Source organism: Platalea leucorodia (assembly GCF_965183815.1).
Source record: "Platalea leucorodia genome assembly, chromosome: 7".
NCBI lineage: Eukaryota > Metazoa > Chordata > Aves > Pelecaniformes > Threskiornithidae > Platalea > Platalea leucorodia.
Window position 1 is genome coordinate 12,688,912 of NC_138829.1, and position 17,937 is coordinate 12,706,848.

General features: G+C 38.5%; 1 protein-coding gene across 3 annotated transcripts in view; it reads right to left on the reverse strand.

Moving 5' to 3' along the window:
- TRAF3 (TNF receptor associated factor 3) overlaps positions 1 to 17,937 on the reverse strand; it is a 65,393-nt gene that overhangs the window by 26,077 nt on the left and 21,379 nt on the right. For 2 of the 3 annotated variants that reach the window (XM_082316863.1, XM_082316862.1), the window contains exon 3: positions 1,549 to 1,805. In XM_082316863.1, the coding sequence (XP_082172989.1) occupies positions 1,549 to 1,790 (242 nt within the window). In that variant the 5' untranslated portion in view covers positions 1,791 to 1,805. Of the gene's footprint in view, positions 1 to 1,548; positions 1,806 to 5,744; positions 5,798 to 17,937 lie in introns of those variants that run through there. The other variant, XM_082316864.1, reaches the window with a different exon arrangement.

Genomic DNA, 17,937 nt, shown 5'->3' on the forward strand with positions numbered 1-17,937 from the left:
CAGGAAGGTAAAATTACACATATTCTAGCTGCACTGTAATAAGTACATGTGCATGTCTCACAGCAGGGAAGGAAAACTGCCCAGATCCCAGCAATGCCAGAATTGTTACTCCTTAGATTGTTAAGGATCTTCTCTGTCCATCTGCACACATCCAAGCATGGCAGGTGTTTGCTTTTCTGCAGTCACTGTTATTAACCATGTAAGAGTCTTCCAAAAATATGTATTCAGAAAGAAATAACTGCATTTCTTAAATACAAACTACACCTCACCTGAAAATGTGTATTGAAAGAAAATAGTTGGGGGGTATTTTTGTTGTTTTAAATTTGACATGCTGTAGCACAAAACTTAACAGGAGTGGATTAGTGAGCTACGGACCCTTGTATTTGCCCTGTACAGAGGTTACTACTTTATCATGAGACAGAGTAATATAATATCCTCCAACCTCTTTTGCCATGCTGCATGTAGTCTTGATTTATATCTACCTGAGATTACAGTATTTCCAAGTGAAATACAAACTAATACCTAGAGTCAAGATGGTCACAAAAAGTAAACAGGAGATCACCAAGACCTTCCAAAGTCAAATCCTCTCTGTTAGTAGTCCAGTGTGCAACATCCAGTGAGCTCAATCTCTTCTGTACCTCTGCTTTCCTAGTAGTAAATGGAAGTATTGACTCCTTATTTATCCCAGGAGATTAAAGCTTGCAGAATGCTCTCCAAACATTAGACCAAGTTTGGAAATCACACTGCTGAATACATGCAGTAGCAATACATCGAAGTTGAGAGGCGAAGAAATACGCTTCTACTGATGCACAGATACTTCTTAAAAGCTAAATACTCCTTGAATGATCACCCTTTTATTCTTACCTATGCTGGGAAAGATTGCATCTCAGCATTCATTTTGCCTAAAACATTTACTTACCCAGTTTGCACTCTGGCCCAAATATCTCAGTAATAGAGAAGCCAGCCTTCCTGACCCTTCTGGAATCCACAAAACATACTGGCCCCAGGACATACAGTTAGAAGGGTTACAGGAATCCACAAAACATACTGGCCCCAGGACATACAGTTAGAAGGGTTACAGGGAAAGGAAGCTCCACAAGCAGTCATCCAAGGGTCCCACCACTCAACTGCAAGGCTGGGGCCATAGCTAGGTTAGGCACCAGCACTCTAAGGAGCCTCTGCAGGCTCACTTCCTCACACAGCCACAATTCACTAAGTGTATTCTACACCAAACTAGTCTAGGCTCCACAGGCAATGAAACTGTTACCCAACACATCACTACATGGGATTAAACCACTTCAACCACTGTTTCAACAATGCTGATGGAAAGCTTAGTTGCCTCATCCTGACCTAGAGTGGAACACAAATGTTTGCACCAGCATATGGGTAACAAATAATCAAGCAAGCAACAAGTGGAAGGCTGCTGCGAGCCTGGCCACTAGCTTAATGTATTCCTAAAACTACAATGGTATTCACACTATTTTCAGCAGTTCACAAGATTTAAAAGTGTCAACATGTTCTATCACAACAACAACAACAAAAACATACCTTAGCAAGGCATTCATGCAGGTCTCACAGAATCTGTGTCCACATTCAGTCTGTTTAGGATTGCATAAGATGAGGTGACATTTTTCACATTTATACTTATCTTCCACGGCATTTACAAATTTCTCTTTGTAGCCACCTTGCTCTGGAACATAAATCGATGCTGAAGGACTGCGATCAGGATTGGCCCTTTGTTGTACCATTTCTACAGATAAAGGGGGTTCTGTCTTCTTACTGGTGTCCATGCTCTAAGATAGTTTCTGTGAAGGAAAATGAGAAAACTTCTGAGAAATGAAGACCTCTCTTCCCATTTAAATAAAAGAAATACAGCATCCCTGAGAGACTGTAAAAACAGAAAGCACTAAGAACAGACACGTGCCCATACATTACATGAGCATAATACATACATAACTGCCTAAGTATATTAAGCATAAGCATAGCAAATCTGTAAAAATATTCTACATTTTTCAAAGGCTCTAGAAGGTCAAGAATTAAAACCTAATCCAGAAAGCAAAGTGTTACTTAATTACAGGCATCACTCTAGGAACAGATAAGAACAGAGCTTGCAAACTTCCATACCCTTCTCTCTCCCTCTGAAAAATGTCTTCAATATTGAAGTTGTATCATTAGAGGAAGCAGCAAGGGGTGTGGTGGAGAAGACGCACTGGTACAGTACCTTGCATGATACTACTCGGATGCTACTGTAAAAAGCATACAACCACAAGTGTCCTACACAGAGTGTCTGGAGTCTACACAGCTCCACTGCCAACTTTTCCTATCTCATGCAATAGCAAAGTGTCAGACGTGCTGCTTCAAGTCTGTTTTAGAACAACACAACAGGTTTTTACTTATTAAACACTTTCCAGCCTTTGCATCGTACATCCCCCCATGAAGAGAGCAGGCGATACAAGTCTAATTGACAGAGGAGAAAGGCCTACGTAACGTGGCCACTTGATTAATTCACCAGGACTAAGCACAAGTGACAGGCAGCTGAGAAAATAATTAATGCAGCTGAAGACTGACTTACAGTACCTATTAGCTTGGACTATGATTCTTCTAGGTCAGCATGCAAAGCATTAGCAGAGCAACAGAGGAAGAAAACCCCAGGTTAAATTTTAAAACTCGTTTTCAATAATTTCCTTGCTTAGTTTGTAGTCAAATAAGTGTAAGTGGTCTTAAAAAACCTCAGCACATGAAGGAGAAAGCACAGCTGGAGGATACAACACCTGTTTACAGAAGAGAAACGCCTGGCTATTTACAAGAGAAAGGCATACTTCAATTCTCCCACCATGTTAACTGACACTTGAAATATAAACCTATTCCACTGCTCTACAGTTGCCTCAACTGCTACAGTTATAATTCAACTTTAAGAAGCAGAATGAAGAAACAAGGCCCAGTTCACTTCTCAACTATAAAAGTATGTCCACCGATACCACAAAGGGAGTCAAATGCCTCACATCCCAAATACGCAAACCTTCTTGTACACGGTTTTTTGTGACCTCTTACCTTCCCTTGCTAAGCCCAAAACAAGTACTTGTAATTAAACATGTTTTCTTGTAGATCATTTCTGCATCTGTACTTTTGGTTTAGAATTCTCCATGGAGCCTAAACAGACAAGGAAATTTCTTTCATTTCTGATGCCTACTGTTATTTCTAGAAACAAAAGACAAAATCACCGTGACTTATCACTAATACCATTTTGTGTCTTTACCAGCACCAGTTGAGCAAGGGTAGAGGTGTTGAGTGAAGAATCCCCACTTCATTGCCCCCTTGCCCCAGGGGAAAGCCTCTGGGTATCTCCATCAAACATAGAGAGAGACCAAGGAAACCATCCTCATAACTCAGTACGTAGATCCGATTATTGGGTCTTATTCAAAATCACAAAAAAAAAGACCCACCCCAACAAAACAAAACCCAAACAAAACAGTTTCTACAGTAACTGAAAGGGAAATATAAATTCTGGTCCATAATTTGAATTAATGTCTGGCTGTTTCTTGTCTACTCTTCAAAGATGGCAGAGTCTAGTGCCTTGGCAGAACAGTATCTGAAAAAACAGAAAAATCAGTGCTGAACTGAAAGTAACTTGGACTTCTCATTAATGAAGAAATTCAGATTATTTCAGACCAGGGAAGTAAGCAAAGCCTAAACTAGAGTTTCAGCAGCAAGCATTAAAAAAAAAACAAACAGATAATGATGACACTGAAGAGGCAATTCAAGAGATTGTAACCAGCACACAAGAAATGAGATGTGATGCTGAGAACAAGAGTCTGAGAGACAAGGAGGTTAAGAGAAGTGTCATGAGTGAGAAAGGAAAGCAGTTGACGAAAGTAGTCTAGCTTTAGAGATTGCCCAAGGCACAATTGCCACTGCTGAACATCTGTGGCTGGACAGGGGCAACCCCATCACAAGCTCAGGACCTGGCACTTTGCTGCAGTTGAAAGAGAAAAGGAGATTAGGAAGAAAGGAAAGAAAGGTGCAACTCCATAAGCATCCACACTGGTGAAACTTTGCTACCTATGGATTTGCTTCTTGTGCGCAACCGTGGGTGGGAAAAGCTTCATTCGGAGCTTGCAGTTTAGGAATGTGTAAAGGTTTTCAGTTCTCTGATTTATCATTTGTACATAGATACTAACGCCTCTTTTCCCTCTGCAACTGCATTTTTTTAATCATATTCAAGACCTCTACCATTCTGTCAACTCTTGAAGTCAAAAGCCAACCTCAAGTGTGTTGACTGGTAAGAACAACACAGGGAATGTGATTTTCCTTAAAACGCCAGAATAAAACAAGGCATGGCCTGATTCTGACCTACAGAAGGAATTCAGAAAGAGAGGCACTAAGAGAGATGCTGACAGGAGAATTGGCAAGTCAAGAGAGCACAAAGTTCCTGAACTTCACACAACTACTGAATGTCTGTTTCCCCATTAAGTTTCTTCCAAACAAAATAAGCTGAAGATGATTAGAGATGTGAAGTCTTCCAATAGCACAATTTCTTCATGGAAACTGAATAATTAGTCACAAGGAGGCAGGCAGGGGTGAGAAGGAGAATATTCAAGATTTAACTGAGAAAGAGTACCAAATGCCAAATGAGCAGCAGGTGAGAGTTTCACAGAGATACGAAACTGCTCAGGGGCTGGACTGTCAGCAGTCAAGAGAGATTTCATACCAAAATAAACCGCACAGGGCTCCACAGGACTCCACTTTTGGAATTGACGTATTGGATGTCTTGTCACAGAAAACAACCAGAAAGCACACTGATAAATAAAATTTACTATGCAATATGTCTAACAGTCAGATTTGTGTGCCTCAGGTTTTATATTTCTGTTTTATGAAGCAAGTATGTCAGACCAGAAAAGCTAAACAAGCGCAGCAGCAGAGTAGCCAGCTTGGTGAGGAATTCTCTTCCACAATACTCTGAACTGCCAGCATTTTCTTATGCAGCAAAACTAGGAAGCCACTCAGGAAGTACTGCAATAAAATACAATAGAGAACTGAGCTTAAAAGAACACCAAAACCTCCTTATTTCAACAAAAGAGCTGCACTTAACACAGGGGTAGGGAGACATAACATCTATCAAACTGCACACAGAAATCTGTATGCACAGAGCTATGTCCTCATGCATATGAGTTACAAGCTCTTACACCTGTATGTGGGATCAGCGGTGAACACAAGTGCAGATAATACAAGCATGTCACTGCCACCCGTTTGCAAACAGCTTTCTATTATGGTTTAGATACCACTACAGGGTGACTTCTGCAATGTCTTCTTTTCCTTTTCAGGAATCTTTAACAGCAGGACTCAGATTATATCCCCATAATCATGTTTCAAACTGCCAACAAGAAGCAATTTTGAAGTCACACCTCAGTAAGATACTATGCACTTAGAGCAGTGAAGATAACACACTTCCAGAAAGCAGGGAGAGGAGTCTGGCTAGAACTTCCAAGATAGGCCAGTTCTGGTGGGGGGCCTCCAATTCCTAAAGGCATGGCAAGCTGCCATCCAGTCAAAGACTCTGGTTCTTGTTCAGCAAGCTAAATCTTAACTCCTAATTCACCACTAGCTATTTCTTAAGCTCCAGTTTCTTATCCCTGGGAAAAATCGTCACAATAAAAGAATATGACTTTTAGATGTCTTTTAAGACCTTTAAATCTTCGACGATCATCTTTCAAGACAGATACACACATAAAAAGAGGCACAGTCACCAAGGTCGAATCTGTCCGCTGCTGATTACATTCTTTCCGCCACCTCTCCTGCAGCCAGCATAGGCTTCTGCCGAGCAACAGAAGCCAAGATTGTTCTGGTCAGCAGATGGGTGACACTGCTTCCTCCACTCCGTCGTATCTCACCGAGCTTCATTTTTGTCACCACTCTTGTTCAATACAAGTGTTACTCAAGTATCTGAGGCCGGCCCTCAGTTAATATTTCACGCTGTACAGGCTGTAATAAAGGTTAGAACAATCTGTTGTTACTTAACTCATACTAACATTAGTACAGAGGCTTAGAAACTGGAAGCAAAAGTGAATTTACCGACAAAGATGTTCCAAGAATTAGAAAGCATGGGAGTTCCCAAACAAAAAGCGTTTTGCTCTTGCCTTGTTTAAGCAAGGAGCTGTTCTCACCACAGAGAGGGCAAACATCCTAGAGATCTGCATTAGTATTCTGTATTATACCACATATACTTTTTATTTGCTCTTTCGGAATAAACCTAATTTGCAACATAGAAATACAATAACGCTTCTATAAAAATTCAAAATAAATTTTCATCTAAAAAAGAAAAAAACAAAAAAAATCATAACTCTTACATAATCTAAAACACCCCCAAAAAAATTGATTGCAAAAAGAACTACAGGATTTGGCACCTAGCAAGCTCTGCATGAAGACAGTTTCAGTGTATTGACAATACAAAGCAAATAAGCTTTTGCCAAAGTTTTCAAATTCAAAAAGGCCAAGAAGTTATCTGAAATAAATGTTTTTGTTACGTTACCAGAGAAGAGGATAACAGAAGACACAATCTAATTTGGTTATTACTTAGGACAGAAAAGCTTTCCGATCAAATTACAATTTGCACTGAGAACAGTAGTTACTCAAACAGAACAGCACTACATGCACAATATCTAAATTAAACTCTGAAAAAGAAACCTGAACTTGGACAGGGAGCTAAAGATCACAGCAGAAAAGTGGCCAATGAGATGATTCAACCTTTCCTCTTCAAAAACCAGTTTATATATTTTTATCTAAAAAGTGTAAAACCACACAAAGTTCAGCATCGCATCCTAACTAGGTCATTTTTTTGGTAGCGTGGAGTATATTTTTTTTTTAATTTAGCTTTTAATGAGATAGGGCTTGTGATTGTGCTCTCCTCCCAGCCTGTCAAAACCACTTGGGAACCAGCTGGACAGATAGGTTTCACGAAAATGAGCAGCTATGTGGGGAACAGAAAGAGAAACTTAATGTAGTGTCCCAGTGAGCAAGAGGCTGTAAAAGTGCAACCTCATCATCACCACCTCTGTATGGTCTATCAGTTGCCCGGTCAGTACACAACTACATCCAAACCAGCCGAGAACACCTGCTCCCTCTTGCCCAGACAAACTTCATGGTCTTCGTCTCCTCCAATATTATAATGGAAGGGGGTGGGCTGGAGGATTTTCTTTTTCTTTTAATTGAGGAGGGGGGAGTAGGGGTAAAAAAAGGGGATGTAGAGCACAGATTAGTAGGAAACCAGGCTTCATCAGTTTCACTCTTCACAGAATTTTCTTCTGTACTTCACAGGATACCTCAGAGAGCCAAATCATCAGGTACCTTGAGTGGTATTTCCAGCTCTTCAGTCTTCCTAGCCCATGTGCTTTCTATCACCAAGAATTATTGCTTCAAGTTATCACACAGAAATCTTTAAAATTAAATTATTAAAACAATCTGAACTTTTCCTTTGTCTTATATTTCAGCATTTTATAGCTTCTAATAAATTTCTAGCACATACTTACTGAAAAGAACATACATCTTTCTTTCACCATCTTTTAGACAAGTCTTCTGACTCAGTTCTGCTTCTGCTTCCAAGTGAGATTACAATGTGCAACATATACTGTCACACCTTGATGACTGGTTAAAACGATAATGCAAGCTGAAAGCAGTATATTGCTGACAACATATTATCAATTTACTCAGTGCGCACATGTCAAAAAATATTAAAGCTAAGCAGGGAGACTGCCATGGGAATCCTGACTCTAGAGCTCTTAGGCATGAGGGTGTCCTGCTGCAGAGGCCCGCTCTCACAACATGCAGCCACCCCTCAGCCTGGCATCCTGGTAAAAGCCCCACCGTTGAGTCTGGACAGGGGCACAGAAGAACAACGGATAAATAAACTGCAAATACTCCTCAAAAATATCTAGGCAGCCACTGAAGCAGCACTGGAGAGGCAGGTTTGAAAGCAGAGGACCATCCATCAATTTTGCCTTGTGTGAGGTCAGAAGCCTGGGCATTTTCCCTCCTCTTGTTTGCACAGGGGAACTACTGATGTATTTTTTCCTTTCTCCATGCACTTATGCTTGAAGCGCTGTTCACTGTTTCTATGAAGCATATATAGGATCAACCAACCAGTGCCGAGGTATTTCCAGCACATGCTTTAAGCGGAAATTCTGAGGGGGATAGGGGAGGATGGGGAAAGGGTGCTGGTCACCAACGCTAGCAAAAAAGATGAGACCATTCCTTACCTTCTTTTATGCAACACATTCAAATACTAAGTCCAATTCCTATACAAATATAGAAGCAGCATTGATATTTAAAACTTATTTTTCCTTGTGTTAAAATAAATCGGGTATTTTAACTACTTTAAACTTTGCCCCGTATTTCCATAAGCATCCACCTTCCTTGCATAAACTAATGCAAACTAACTGTGAAGACAACCTTGAGATCATACACATAATAGAACAGATGAAGATCAATAAGAAAAATCATTACTTGCCTATAAGCAAGTAGGATAGAAGCATTTGAAAACACAGAGAAGACACCGAGTACTCTCCACACGAGAAGTTTCTGCCATTTGCAAGCTCTTCAGTCACCTGTTAGTGCAGTATCCCAGAGAGGCTGAGGTGGGAAGGCACCGCTGGAGATTTATCTAGCCCAGCTGCCTGTTCAGAGCAAGGCCAACTTCAAAGTCACATCAGGTTGTCCAAGGGTGAGTTTTCAAGAACTCCAAGGATAAGATACCACCACCTCTCCAAGCAACCTGTTCCAATGCTTAACACTCCTCTGTGAGGAGTTTTTATTATAGCAATTATGGCATTATATTCTTATGTAGAAAAAAAGACCTGTTCAGACACATGAACTGCTATGTTCTCAAGCAACTAAACCCAGATTTCACCATAATCTTTAAGGTCTCTATCCTGTAAAAACTATTGAACAAATAGCAAAACTATTTTTGGCTTCGATGGTACAGGCTATTCCTTCTTTTCCTATCTGAACTAGAAAATCAGAAGTCTAACCAAAAATGGTATCTTGACATTCTTGCAAAAGAACAACCATGCATGTCACTTGAATCACAAACATTGTGTATTTTCCATGTTCTAGTTTGCAAGATGACTGAATAGCAGAAAATGAATGGTAAGTGAAGTTTTACATTGTTTTATTCTTTTAACTTTTTATCACTTTCCTTGGCTCCATTTCTTTCAACAATGAGTCTACATATTCATGTGAAGTGTCTTACAGGATTAAACAAACCAGCATCCCAGTACAGGGAACTCAATCTAGCAAGCCTGCTGCACTATGCGTTCATGGAAACAGTTCTAATATATACTCCCTCCTGCGTGTAACAAATTTCTGGATTCTAAACAGAAAAGAAAGCATTGGATAGATGTGCAAAGTAATTACATCAGTATTAAGAGATGAGATGGGAATATTTAGAAACAATAATGTAGTATTAATTTCTTTTGGAGTATCCAGGAGCCCAGGGACTGACGGTTTTAATCACCACCCAATACTATGTTGAATACAATTAACTTCCAGTCTAACACATACTGCACTGATGAGAAGAAAAACTTCAAAAGAGTTTCAATTTTAACTATTAAAAAAAAAAAAAAAGATAACAGAAAAATACTTCAGTGCAATTTAGGAAAGCTGATTTTTACCTGACACGATGTTCAACTATTACTTTTTTGAAAGTTAACAGCATTCTTTTGAATCATGACACATGGGCTGGCAAAACAGCTTTAAGATTCAGCCTGAGGCAGTCATAAAAACAAAGTGTTTGTATTTTGACTTACACTTGCTATCTACAGCTCTCAATAATTACTTCGTAATCTCAGTGGGCTACCAAAACACAGTATAAAGTCATTTGAAGTGCAAGAAATCAAAAGCCTCTTTTAGAAATCAAAAGACCTCTTAAGCTTTGAACGCCTGGGTCAGAGGACAACAGATAAGAGACATGCTGTCCAAGCTCGCCCTGTGTACTTTCTTCTGCATTTTGAATTCCAATTTGGGTTCTTGTCTATGGGTGCAGGAGAGAAAACGTACAAGGTTATTGCATTTCACCTATGAAATTAACCCCCAGTTGGGATCCATATTTCTACATGAGGTTTTTAGTAGAAGCATTTAAAAATAGGAAAGATGAAAAGATGATCAGATGATCATAGGACAAAGTGTACTTTAATCTCTTCCTCTGCTGTTCAGGGGAAGTCCATGATTGAGATACATGCGCCAGTCCCCTGTGGAGGAAGCGGATCAACACTCTGTATTTTTTTGTAACTTCTGGCTCTGTTTATAAAGGAAAAGTTCTAATCCACCACAGAGGAAAAATATTCAGATCAAATATTCTGGGAAATGCCACATTAATCATAATATTTAAAGTTAAAGGTAGTTTCCTTTTACAAAATTGTTTTATATATGCTTTGAAGAGAGAACTAGCAAAACCAGTTTATATTTGCATTCTGAATACTCTGGTTTTATAGAAAGCTACTTCCATCAGTCCAGATTTTCTCCACTTCTCATTTTACAGCAAGCCTAATATTTCCTTTGCTTTTGTTGCACAGCATAGAAGTCATTCGTTCACATGTTACAAGTGGTAATGTCAAATCACACACACCCAAAAGAGAAGTCATTCAATGTTTCCCACTTATGCCTGCTATGACCAGAAAACGGTAAATTTGAACTACCCATGACAAATCCCAACAAGGATCAACAAGGGTTAAGGCAGATGGCATGTCCAAATCATTTTGGCCAAAGTATACAGTCCTAGAAAAAGATGTCTCATTCTCTAGTGACCTAAAATGTCCCCCTTTCCTCCCAAGGTGTGCCTTCAAGAAAAATCTGCTACATGATTTATCAGAAACAACTTGTTTTTATGTTATATCAACTTAAGACACCGAAGTCTCTTCATGTCTAAAATCACCAAGTAGGAATCGAAAAATCTTGCTCTATTTTCAGTCTTTTTTTTCTTTTTTTTTTTAAACCAAGACTTATCAACAGATGCTGTTCTTTTCCACTCTGTTAATCAAAGAGATCCTCAGTTTCAAACCTAATGAAATTTCAAAAGTCTAGCAGAATAGCAACAGATATTCTTCAAATCACAGTCTATCTATCTACTCTGCTGACTGGCAAGTGCATGAAGAATACTTTCTGCATTGCCAATTTCTGGCAGAGTGCATCTGTGCTGACTCTTAATGAATCCAGCCTTGAAATCTAAGAAGAGGTACTACCTGTCTTAAAATTCTTTACCTCATCTTCTGCAATTATTAGAAGAAAGTACCTGAAGGCAAAGGTGTCAGAGACCAGCAAATAAAAAAAACCCCAGAGCACTTCAAGAGGCTTATTATAAATAATTACAGGAAAACTGCCTTCTCAAGAATCCCAAAAATATTAGTTAGTCTAATTTAAAAATGCAGCTCATTTTTAACAAACTAATCCTCCCAGGAAATTCTGAACACAGCAGAGTATAGAGGAAGCTGGTAAATGAAATAGAATGCAACTTCAAGTATGGCTCTGCACTTTTTGAATTCAATGTTGAAATGAAGTATTGTGGAACTAGAAATGGCTGTCCCAGAAAACTGAGATCACAGTAGCTCACTTCCACAAGAAATTCTTTCCATTCTAACCAAAAGTAAGTTTTCTAAGCCTACATCCAAAGCTCAAAAAAAAAAAAATAAAATTCTATCTATCTATTTATCCCATCTCCTATGGAAACTAACTCACCCACCTAAAACACCTCCTGCTCTTCCATTTTATCCAGTTGACCACTGCATACTATGAAACACAGATAAGAAATAATTACTTTTTCACACTGCCCTAAATACTAATGAAATTCTAGAAACTAACAACAGCAAGCGACATCATCAGAATATTTTATTTAACATTAAACTGCCTGGAAGACATTCATTCATGCACAGATCTCAACCTCTCACTAATCTTAAGTGGATTTTTCCACCATTCTAGATGACATCTTCAGCTTTGTCTAAAATCATTGCCTTTTATTCAGGAAGAAAAACGAAAAAAGAGCATAAGGGCAACTCCTTTGTCGTTTGCTGTTATTTTATTATTTATCAGAATGTGGGGGAAGACAAAAACATTGTCCACTTGTTTAATGAAGTGATATCAGGTTTAACTTCAGTGATTTCAGTGTTTATACTGTATACTTCACTGTTTAGGCTGTATTTTCTATGACCAACATGTTGAAGTTTGGGAAAAGCCGGGGGGCATGGGGTGGGGGAGTGGTGTTAAGATTTGTCTATTAGAGGGAAAAAAAAAAACAATTGAAACACATCTGTAAATGGAATCTAGAAGAAAAACAAACACACAGAAAAACAAAATAATTTAACAAAAGAACAAACCACCAAAACACTTGTACTAGTATTTCTAGTTATACTAAAGTGTATTCGAGTTTCTACATCTCTAGTAAAAATGTATTACTGAAGTCGAAGTTTTCAAGAGCAAAAAACAAGGTTTGGAAAAAGTCATAGACCCTTAATTCAGACTTGTCAGAATATTCAGAATCAGTACTTCACATTCATTGCTATCTAAAGCATTTTTTACCCTTATAAAGGTGTTCATGGAAGAAGCTGGGTTTTTTGTAACTGAAGAGTTAGATTCACAAATTCACAAAACATGTTTCCCAGCAATGTAAGAAAGGAAGGAACTTGTTGAGTTATAAATATCCATGTAGGCACAGTCTAGATATGCAGAATGCAAAGAATAACTTCCAGTTGGAGCATTAGTCTCCAAAAAAAAAAAAAAAAAAAAAAAAAGCCCTTTTTTTCCCGTACTACTTTCCAATTAAACTGCAGTGCAATGCTTTATGATCTATATGAAGCAATTTCAGGATCTGAAAACACTAGGTATATTATAGACAAACAGCTAGAGAGGTCAAGGTACCCTCGCCTCTATAGATAAGCAGAACTACCATGGTAACATCATAAAGCCTTCTGCGAAGAACGCTTTCTAACTGCTTCACATTGTTCGGGAAGCTCTTGTACTGCTGCCTTTAGAGGATCTCAAAAAAGTGTCAAATTCAATCCAATTAAGAACATATACCAATGCATTTCCTACAATATCACATAAAGTCCCAAAATACATAAAAAATGCCGTAATAGACATCCATGAAGTCAGGCACAATCCAGTTCCTGGGATTCTTTTCCATCATTAAACAGCCTCTACACGACACTAGTGATAGGCTCATAGCCTACAGCACAGACTGACATTCTGTCATAATTTCATTCAAGCCTATGGAATAAGAGTATTTGCTTTCAGTAGATAGAGTTGAAAGTTTTCTAGCAACATACAGCAGTTGGAGGAAAAAGAAAAAAATAAATAAAAGGGTAACTCCAAAGCATCTGTTAAGCATGATTCCTGTTTCTTCTATACCTCTGCTAACCCTAGAAGCAATTATTTTGAGGCCAAGAGCAGAAAATTCCTAGTGTTATCTCAGATCAGCAAGTTTTGTAGGTTAATCACACAGTGTCAAGAACTAGTTTTCCCTTGGTTTTTCGTTTGTTTTTTTTGTTTGTTTGTTTTGGGGTGGCAGGTTTTTTGTTTGTTTTGGGTTTGTTTTTTTTTTTTTTCATCTTCCACTTTTCAAGAGAGTTATTTGGGGGGGTGGGAAGGAATTATGAAACTAGCTGTACGCAAACTCACGCTGTATTTTTTTTTTTTCTTTATACAGCTTTATTAATTTATTCTCCTGGGTATTGACTACACCAGAGTTTTACTAATCACAGCTATCACCGGCATAGCTGTCAGCAAATAAGTATAAGTGAAGGTTATCCCATTTTGGAACAAGGATACATTTTGTTATCAATCCAAACAGCTTCTGTGTCTCACTAAGTAAGGGATTTCATTAACGCGCTCACAGAGGACAGAGGGCCAACAGCAGCTCTAATTAAGGCAAATCTACAGTATCTAGGCTCAGCTGAATGAGGACAATCCCAATTTTCTCTTTCTTCCCATATGAAAATTATAAATCTTTAATGATATGTCATCACCCAATTTTTTTTACCATCTCCAGATTTATTTTTTTTAAAAAGTGGCCTAAGCTGAATATAATACGCAAGTAAGAGCTCATCTCTATTAATACTAACTTTTTGTACTCATATACTACCCTTTATATAGCCCCCTTTTTTCTCTCATCTGAGGATTTTTGAGCAGTAGTTTCAGTCAAGCCCTCCACTACCACATTCAAGTTTTACCTTGAAGCACAACATAAAAATCAACAACACAGATTTTTGCAATATATTTTCCTGGCATCTACCTTTCATCATAGCAGCAGTGCAATGGAAACCAAGTGCTGCATATGAAAATTCGGACCAAAGTCATCAGTATCAATGGTTATCCTCACAAAAAGTTGTATTACATTTTTGATGTAAAGAGAAAACATTATGTGCATGACTAGATGCTGAATTAAAAACCAAGGCAAAAAAGGAGAAGACTTCCAGCAAAGCTTGAGATGGCAGGCAAGTGGAAAACTACTCCTCATGAATGGTAACCACCTACTTCAATGCAGTAAAATGACTGAGCAGGTAAAATGTTCTCCTCTATCCAACTACTCATGCTTTAGGAGGGGGGAAAAAACAAACAAACAAACAAAAAAAACACCACAAAAAACAAACTCCTTTATAAATGTAGTGTCCTAACCATTAACTAGAAAGATCATGCAGTTTGGATTGAGTACGGTCCAGTTCAGCCATGCACTCAAATAAAAGGCCAAAAAAAACCCCACAATCCTATGAGAGAAAGTAGATCAATCTATAATCCCAAATAAATATTTCTCCTTCAAAGTTTATCCAATGTTATCAGAATTTTCATGCTTGACAAATGTGAGATTTTTTCCCAGCAGCCAAAAAAAGTTATATTAAAACCAAAAGCAAGAAGAAAGAATTTTACCATATCACAGCCACACAAAGCAGTGGCAGTGCCACCAAAGAATTTGACATAGATGTGAATACAGTTTCAAGCAACCCGCAAGTCAAGCTACAAGCATTAGAAGATTAAAGGTGAGTCTCCAAACTAGCAGTAACACAATTCCATAAAATATATGTACTTTCTTAGAATCTACTCGTTATAACACGTTCACCTTAAGACCAGGTTACAAGACCCTTTTCCATTCAAATACCTTCCCAGTATCACAGCTGCTGTCAGGACGGCACACAGGTTGAAATCCTTGTTAGTTCTTGTCCTCTTCCCAGCCCAACCTTTGTTCCTACTCACTACCTCTTCTAACCCCTCCACTAGCTATCTGCTACCAGGTAAACTCTGTATCAGTCTGAAATTATATATTACTACTCACATAACGATTCTCCTTGAAAGACAACTGAAGAGATTACAATATTAAAAGGGGACTGGTTAGTTTAAAAAAAACCTCTTGATTTCCAAAGTTCATGCAACAGTTTTCCTGATGAAATTTGTATACTTCTTTTTTTTTCCCCACACACTAACACCCCTCCATTTCCCCCAAATCTGATAGACTCTTTGATTGCTTACATTTCCTTTGTTTTATTTGAATCTCATTTGATTGGCAGCTTGAGGAGAAAGGAGAATAGGCTTTCTCAATGCTCTGGTAGCGTTCTCCTTACTCTTGCCAATAAGGGAAGCTTTGCTATAGTCTGCCCAGTTTCTTTCTTTGCCCTAAAGAAAGAAAAGTTTAAGTTATGTTACCTTCATACAAAAACCCTATAACAGGCTTCTCAGCATCTGTAAAGTTAGTCTAATGAAACTGAGGAAGTATCAAACTAATTTTTAATGATAAATTTCAAAAATAACATAAAGACCATTATAGGTAATATACCACCATATAATTTTTAAACCATTGTTTTCCTCTCCTCCACTATTGTTCACAAAGGACTCTCAACAAAACAGCATTATAAAAGGACATGCAGAAAGTAAGAATCACAGCTAATTTTTCCTGCCTTCACGCACACACAAGCTTCTCCACCCAGATACAATATGTGTCATTACAGACTGTACAAAATCTTCAGAGCAGTGCCATTTTCTTGGTAACAGTCTGTTAAATTCCATTTGGAAACATCAGCCCAATTCTGGGAAAGTAACTAATTGTTCTGCAGAATGTTTCTTAAAAAAACCACAATGACCCTATGACAATATTCAAACAGATCATTAGAAGGAAGCAACCTGGTTTGGGGAAGCTTGTTTGATCCTGAAATTTTTACAGGCACACAGAAAAAGAGAAAAAGAGGCTGAAAGCATAATTAATACAACTCTCCATCAATCTCTATCTACGTGCATTCCTAAATGTTGATAGTAAAATTTAGATGCAACAAATGCTACAACAATGCCCAGGCCACCACGACACTAAATCTGAAGTCCTCACAGTCTCTCTTCACATTTACACTTCAAGGACAACACTTTGTAAGCACGTTGCAGTAACCTCACCTGACCATTTACAACACACATAGTCAAACCACATCTTTGCAAGAATTTTAGCTTCTCAAATCTTGTCAACGAAGTTTGCGTCCACCTACCACAGAGTCCAACAGTGCCAGTGAACCCTGACAAATCTGAGCAGCTATTCCGTAGTGCCAGAGCAGCGATGTTCCCAGATGACACTAAGCAGAGCGGCACCAAGGGCCCACCTCGGCAGCGTGTTCCCAGCTCTCATCCTGCACAGGATGCTGCGAAGATGGATCAGCCTCAGCAGTCGCACAGAGCTGCTCATGGAAGTTCAGACAGTCACAGAATTGCATACCTGCCACTAAATGTGCTGGGCTCTCATTCCTGTTATCACGTCTAAAGTAATTGACTTTGTAACATGAGACCAAGGTAACATTTATCTAGTCAGGAGAAATGCCACAAACTTCCACAGCTATAGATGGGCCTTTTTTGTGGCTTTCTGATTTTTTGATCTTTGTTACGTGCTACAATTCACCTTTGGTCCTCAGGAGGTAGAAAGGAAAGGCTACTGCTACTAACAAAGTAGCAGCCATGCTACTTTGGACCAGAATCTTATTAAGTAACAGGCTAAGGAGTGGTGACAGATCTGGCAAAAGAAACACCTTGGCCCAGGAAAGCCCAATCTGGCTCATTCTAGAAACATAGTATCTGGAAAAATAGCCAAGCACTGGGATTTACAGAAAAATACAGGAATAAACTCTTACTCATACGAAAAGATCTGCAACTGTACAACACTTTCCCCACCAAAACGGTATATAAATTGAAATCAGCCCGTAATTCTTACAGATGTCATGAATGAAGTATGAATTTCTGTACTAAATACTAATATAGTAACTCAGCAAGAAATTTACGTTCTAAAGCTCTTTCAAGCTCCCATCCTGAGTTTAGACACCAATTATGATTGCCCTGGTCACTGTCTATTCATTCTTAGCTATAAAGCTGAATTTAGTGCAGGGAGCTTGCACTTCCAGCCTCTCCTTTCTCTCCCAACACACCAACCGACCCCCTCTGATTCACAGAGAATTCAGGCACCTCCAAGGTTTCATTCTTACGGAACAAGAGCACTCCACAGCTGAACAGCAGCGTTATGACAGTGCCATGCCCTTAAAATTCTGGCATTAAAAAAACATCCAAAGACATGGATAAGACATAGAAAGGATTGGGTTTTTAGCTCTTAAGATTAACATAAGAGAAGGAACATTCCCAGAACATTGTTCTTGAAAACAATTCCTTATTATATTGGATAATCAAAGCAAAAACTGACTCAAAAAAAATATTTTAATACATATGAAGTACAAATAACTGTTTGTCAACTTTAATATACTAGATAATTCGGGGAATTTATTACAATGAATTTCAATGAGTTACAAGCAATAAAAAAGGTAATCAAAACTTTTACTTTCCAACAGAACGCAGTTATTGTTGCATGCTACAACATGCAGAAATTACTTCTATTATCCTTTATATGTTAGGCAACAAAAAGTACCTTACCTTATTCTCCACTGTCTGAGC